The 7228-nt window shown below is 36.3% G+C and overlaps 1 protein-coding gene across 1 annotated transcript in view; it reads right to left on the bottom strand.

The window, feature by feature from the left end:
- Nucleotides 1-649: 649 nt before the first annotated feature.
- limch1a (LIM and calponin homology domains 1a) overlaps nucleotides 650-7228 on the bottom strand; it is a 54510-nt gene continuing 47931 nt past the window's right edge. The window contains exons 31-33 of the mRNA XM_016280702.1: nucleotides 4730-4838; nucleotides 4549-4651; nucleotides 650-3029 (exon numbers count right to left, since the gene is read on the bottom strand). Of these exons, the coding sequence (XP_016136188.1) occupies nucleotides 3004-3029; nucleotides 4549-4651; nucleotides 4730-4838 (238 nt within the window). The 3' untranslated portion in view covers nucleotides 650-3003. The remainder of the gene's footprint in view (nucleotides 3030-4548; nucleotides 4652-4729; nucleotides 4839-7228) is intronic.

The following is a 7228-nucleotide window of genomic DNA, read 5'->3' as shown; positions in this document are numbered from 1 at the left end:
TCCTGTCAGCTAAGAACAGGAAACGGAGGCTACAATTCGCACAGGCTCACCAAAATTGGACAATAGAAGATTGGAAAAACGTTGCCTGGTCTGATGAGTCTCAATTTCTGTTGCGACATTCAGATGGTAGGGTCAGAATTTGGCATAAAGAACATGAAAGCATGGATCCATCCTGCCTTGTCTCAACGGTTCAGGCTGGTGGTGGTGGTGTAATGGTGTGGGGGATATTTTCTTGGCACACTTTGGGCCCCTTAGTACCAATTGAGCATCATTTAAACGCCACAGCCTACCTGAGTATTGTTGCTGACCATGTCCATCCCTTTATGACTACAGTGTACCCATCTTCTGATGGCTACTTCCAGCAGGATAATGCACCATGTCACAAAGCTCAAATCATCTCAGACTGGTTTCTTGAACATGACAATGAGTTCACTTTACTCAATTGGCCTCCATTCACCAGATCTCAATCCAATAGAGCACCTTTGGGATTCGCATCATGGATGTGCAGCCGACAAATCTGCAGCAACTGCGTGATGCTATCATGTCAATATGGACCAAAATCTCTGAGGAATGTTTCCAACACCTTGTTGAATCTATGCCACGAAGAATTAAGGCAGTTCTGAAGGCAAAAGGGGGTCCAACCCGGTACTAGCAAGGTGTACCTAATAAAGTGGCCAGTGAGTGTATATAAAACCATATTACAGTCACAAAAACAAGCATGTGGGTCAAATGCAAGTGCATTTAAACGGTTTATTACAGTTTATTTAAAAACATACACTTGCTATAAAAGCCATTGCATTTCAGCGTCTTGTAGGTTGTCTTATATCGCTCATTTTTAAAAGGGTATAATAAATACAGAATATGAAAGTATTTGTCACACACATCTCACTCATCCTTGGCTACTCTTTCCAGTAATTATTGCCTTCCGTTTGAGTTCATATTCTAACAATGCCACAAAATAAAACAAACCATATACAAGCAACAATCAAAACCGCCCGGATCTAAATGACAATGCTTTTTTAATCTCAGATATTAACAGAAAGCAGAAGCAGAAGTTAGAAAGCAGAATTATATGCTAGTGTTGCTGAATGTAATCTGTCCTTGTTGTTGAATTTGATATTTGGATTGAACTCTTTTCCAGTTGATTTAGATAAATATAGATATTTAACAATTGTACATGTCTAAATGCACATGAGTGAAGAGCTTACAGAGGGTGCGAGTTTCATTTTTAAATCTCTTGCTCGCACATTCATGGTGTTCGAATAAAGTACAAGGGTAAAAGCAGAGTGCTCAGTGCATATGCATAATATTCTCACCAATACACATTGGTAACTTGAAGCTTTGGATGCAAGGGTGGCCGACGCTAGACATTATCTAGGAGCGCATTTCTAAGGCACAACATTGCAGAAGAGAGAAAGGCAACAGAACACATTAAACCGATTGTAACGGAATCATTTCAAAAGCTAAAAGAAAAGGATTACACTTTACATTACAGTGTTTATTACATAATATACTTCTGATTATGTGGAGCTTCTTTGCACAGTTTATGTTATTACTTTAGTCATTCATTTTAGTAGCTTGTAACATGGACATTGTAATGTAAAGTTTCAGGGATCATGCAATCTTCTTACCACTCAACTGCAGAGGCAAAACGTAAATACTAATAACAAAGTTTGAAAAATAATCAAATGGAAATGTAAGATCTACCCTTAGCAACATGCTGTCTACATGGTGTTAAACAATACTGCACAAACAACGTATCAAACCCCTCACTGATCAAACCAGATAAAACAGCCAATGAACAGAACGTTTCAATCAAAACCACTCCAGTTCATGTTTTCAAACCATAAACAAAAGTGACGGACAATCTTATCTGTATTCATTTCGTGTTGTCAGTTAAGGCTTCAGGACAAATCATCTAGGCCTAAGAGTCGCACAACATCATGCGTTCGTCTGTTAGTGGAATAACAGTTGCCTAACATACCTGCAAGGCCTTTACAAAAACTGAGATGATTGATTATTGATAAAATAATAGATGCACATTTTCTTAAATGAAAACTGGATGCTTGTGCTACCTCATGTTCCACAACAGAAATGGATTCAGGCTCACTCTACATCACAGTGCCCGTGTTACAATGCATTTACATAAGAAAGTTCTTGAGCAATACTCATGAACAACATGTAGTTAATTTGTGGAAGTTTAGAATTCCATGTCATTGCTGTTAGGCCAAAAACATCCTCTAAACAAGTACACGAATGCAGATGCTTCTGCACCCTCAGTAGTGAGCATACTAAACTATAGTGTCAATTTCACACTTCAAAAAATGCCACTGGCTAAAACATCTAATAAAATGAAATACCTGCCAACTATGAAAATGATATATCTGCAACAGTTTTAAGAGAATCTTGGTTTTAGATTTTTATAAACACTTATACGCTCTCTATACGAGTACTTTTAAGGTACCTAAATGGTATATATTAGTATCTTTTGAGAAGAAACTGCCCCAACTGTTGTGAGAGTGCAGGTGGCTACCTAAATATTATTTGAGTTAATGGCACAGGCATTTGACATTATGTCTATCACCACCTTTAGGACTGAGGTTTGATAGTGCACATTAATGCAAGAAAGCACATCTTTATTTGCGTAAAGCGTTTTCAGGTCTTATCGTTATTGAAATGTGTGTAACATGGCCACTGTGAGGTAAAGTGCTACCAGTACTTCTTATTCTAACAGTATGAACAAACTGCTGTAATCGCTGTAATATTCTATGGACTCTTTATCGTGTAAGCGATAAGGTCATATTTCAGCGAGTGCAAAGAAAGTCCAGAGGAAAACCCATCATTTGTCCACGATTCCAGTTTTGACATTAATGTCTATGCTTGATTGTGCTGTAAGGAAAACAGTTGGAAACGTCGTATAAACATAAAATCTGTTTTTCTTGGTTATGGTCATGGGTTGGTTTAAGATGTCAGTTCCATTTCCTTGTCAGAAGTTCAGAGGCATCACAATGTTGTTGGCTGGCCAGCAGCTGCAAGGAAGGAGCACATTAAAACTGTTCTGAAAAGATGTTTAGGACTGTTCTACCCTTGCACCATAACAAGGGTACTAGAAAAACATATTATCACATTTTTAAAAACTATGATACATTTATACTTTAATTAAAAATATTTTATGGTAAATTACTACAAAAAATTGCATTTGTTTTTTACTGCTAAAAATAAATAACAAATAGTGGACCACCAATGAGACAATGTCAATGAAGGGCTTGATATGAATTATGTCATGTGATGTGTGAAGAAAACAATGAAAAATCAATGCAAATATCACTTGAATGCACTATTTCTATTGTTCTTCTCTTCTAATGTAATTTTGTCAAATTATGTAAAAAGTGCAAATATCAAATATTATTAAATTGTAATTATAAAATACATTATAATATTTAACTGTGTGAATTTAAAGGGATAGTTCACCAAAGAATGAAAATTTGATGTTTATCTGCTTACCCCCAGGGCATCCAAGATGTAGGTGACTTTGTTTCTTCAGTAGAACACAAATGAAGATTTTTAACTCAAACCGTTGCAGTCTGTCAGTCATATAATGGAAGTGAATGTGAATCACGGCTTTGAGAGTCAAAAAAACGTACACAAACAAAACCAAATTAAACCCTGCGGCTCATGACGATACATTGATGTATAAAGACACGAAACGATTGGTCTGTGCAAGAAACTGAACAGTGTTTATATCATTTTTTACCTCCGGTGCGTGACGCGTGTACATGCTCTGGCATAGTAGACATAGATATATATAAGAAGATTCCCGCGGCCCATAGAAACAGTCACTAATGAGGCATCTACGTATATACTGTATATCTATGTCTACTATGCCAGAGCATGTACACGCGTCACGCACCGGAGGTAAAAAATGATATAAACACTGTTCAGTTTCTTGCACAGACCGATCGTTTCGTGTCTTTACACATCAATGTATCATAACGAGCTTTAATTTGGTTTTGTTTGTGTATGTTTTTTTGACTCTCAAAGCCGGGATTCCCATTCACTTCCATTATATGACTGACAGACTGCAACGGTTTGAGTTAAAAATCTTCATTTGTGTTCTATTGAAGAAACAAAGTCACCTACATCTTGGATGCCCTGGGGGTAAGCAGATAAACATCACATTTTCATTTTTGGGAGAACTATCCCTTTAAGATAAACAAAATGCTAGCTATAAAATTAAGCCGAGCAAGATGTTTCTAGTTTAGGTTTCTAAACACAGTACATAATTTGAAATGTGGTGGAAATTTGACAGAAATGACAAAACGCTTGGTGAGATTGTGAAAAGTCTTTTAAGAGTTTATTTTCTAAAAAGTCAACAGGGGGCACATAGTCAAAGAAAGTTTTTAAATAATTAAAACCTAATGCCATAAGAACACAGATTTTACTCACAGATTTCCCTGTTTATCTTACAAAATCCAAAAAAGGGGAATTACAATAACCTGCACATTTAGGATCATGTTTAAGATACAATTAAAACACATTAAGACTCACCCCTTGATTTTATGTAGCATTCTTGACAATTAAGAAGTCCATTACGAATTCTGACGTCAGTTCCAGCACTTGAGTTGCCCAGTAACCCTTTACATATGCCACACTAGAACACATTAGATATTCATATAAGAGGATGTACACATTACTCACATATAGAGAGACTAACACAAATGAGCATTACCTTAAAACACTGAATATGGAAGTACAACCCCAAGCTTTCAATGATCATAGCTGCTCCTTTACCCAACGGATGTGCACAACTGGAGCAAAGCTTCTTTCCACTTACTGACCTGCAGAGGGCGCCATACAAAGCCATATATATTCATGTCAAACTTGAACAACTAGCATTCTCGTCTTGTCAGGTCTTGGAAGAAAAGTAATAATAAGAAAAATTGTAATATTTGTAGGATTATAAATAGTATAAAATAGGTCAAAATGGGGTCTTAAAGTCTGAGACCAACATTATTAGATATTTTTATAGGCTACATATGTTTTATTTTGAATACAAATCTCTTTGGTTTGGTTATTAGAGGTTTAAATAAACTTAAAAAATCAGTGGGGTCCCAGACCTTAAAGTGGTAACAAATGCAAAAACGTAATACAGGCACGCAATTTAAATAAGCATTTAGCATGATTATGTAACTCCTGAAATGAAAGCCATGATTATGCCTTTCTAATCGTGGTGGCACAACTTGGATCATATGCTGAACTTAAATCAACAGTTTTGCATTTCAAATGGATGCATTAAAGGAACAGTTCATCCAAAAATGTGAATTTGCTCAAAATTCACTCACTCTCAAGCCATTCAAGTTGTAGATGAATTTGTTTCTTCATCAGAACAGATTTGGTGAAATGTAGCATTGCATCACTTGCTCACCAATGGATCCTCTGCAGTGAATGGGTGCCGTCAGAATGAGAGTCCAAACAGCTGATAAAAACATCACAATAATCCACAAGAAATCCACACGACTCCAGTCCATCATTTAATGTCTTGTGAAGTGAAAAGCTGCATGTTTATAAGAAACAAATCCATCATTAAGGCGTTTTAATTTGAAAGCATTGCTTCTGGTGAAAGAAAAATTTAATAATTTCTGGACAAAGTACCAGTCCATGATCTATATCGCTTCCTCGAGTGAAAAAGTTCATACCCAGTTGTTTTCTCATATTACATTCCATCAACATATTTGTTTAGAACTGTTTTGGCTTATAAGCAGTGCTTCATCTGTGCATATTTCTGTCCTAAATGAGATGAGATGGGTCTAGTTTCACTGGAGAAAGCAATGTTATGAAACCAGAGTTAAAAACATCATAATGATGGTTTTGTTTCTTACAAACACACAGCTTCTCACTTCACAAGACGTTAATTGTTGGACTGGAGAGGTGTGGATTTCTTGTGGATTATTGTGATGTTTTTATCAGCTGTTTGGACTCTCATTCTGACGGCACCCATTCACTGCCCATCATTTAATGTCTTGTGAAGTGAAAAGCTGCATGTTTATAAGTAAAATCCATCATTAAGACGTTTTAATTTGAAAGCATTGCTTCTGGTGAAAGAAAAATTTAATAATTTCTGGACAAAGTACCAGTCCATGATCTATATCGCTTCCTCGAGTGAAAAAGTTCATACCCAGTTGTTTTCTCATATTACATTCCATCAACATATTTGTTTAGAACTGTTTAGGCTTATAAGCAGTGCTTCATCTGTGCATATTTCTGTCCTAAATGAGATGAGATGGGTCTAGTTTCACTGGAGAAAGCAATGTTATGAAACCAGAGTTAAAAACATCATAATGATGGTTTTGTTTCTTACAAACACACAGCTTCTCACTTCACAAGACGTTAATTGTTGGACTGGAGAGGTGTGGATTTCTTGTGGATTATTGTGATGTTTTTATCAGCTGTTTGGACTCTCATTCTGACGGCACCCATTCACTGCAGAGGATCCATCGTTGAGCAAGTGATGCAATGCTACATTTCTCCAAATCTGTTCTGATGTAGAAACAAACTCATCTATATCTTGGATAGCCTGAGGGCGAGCACATTTTCAGCAAATGTTCATTTTTGGGTGAACTATTCCTTTAAACAAGTACTTTTGCATTTAAATTAGATGCAATAAATCTTATAGGCCAGTTCAACAGCATGACGCAGTCTCTGTGTCTGAGTGAAGCGCACAAATGCTTTCGTAGCCTATTACTGAAATGCTCCACACACACACACACACACACACACACACACACACACACACACACACACACAGAGGTTTGTTTTTATGGTATATGGAGACTCTCCATACGTGTAAGAGTTTTTCTCGTTGTAATACCTATGTCATACCCATGTTATTATATAAATTTGTGTCCTCATAAACCACATAAACATGCACACACACACACACACACACACACACAGAAATAGAAAGGAAGAAAGGTAAGAAGACAGGGTGCACCTATACTGTTCCAACTTGTATGAGCACAAGTATTCGAAAGTACAGAAATTATCAATAATTAAACATAAATTTTGTAACTTGGAGGGGGGTTTTTTTCCAACTAATTTTTTTATTTTGTGATTTGTTACAGTACTATACTTGTTGTTGGGTGGCTTGTTTCTGTTGGTTACTTTAAACCTTTTCTCAGACTGGCAGAAACTATTTTTATTTTTGCAAAATATACTTATATCTTTATAG

The sequence above is a fragment of the Sinocyclocheilus grahami genome, unplaced genomic scaffold, assembly GCF_001515645.1.
Source record: "Sinocyclocheilus grahami isolate Dianchi unplaced genomic scaffold, SAMN03320097.WGS_v1.1 scaffold143.1, whole genome shotgun sequence".
Lineage (NCBI taxonomy): Eukaryota > Metazoa > Chordata > Actinopteri > Cypriniformes > Cyprinidae > Sinocyclocheilus > Sinocyclocheilus grahami.
The sequence above is the reverse complement of the archived record's forward strand: the minus strand, read 5'-3'. Positions and strand labels throughout refer to the sequence as shown.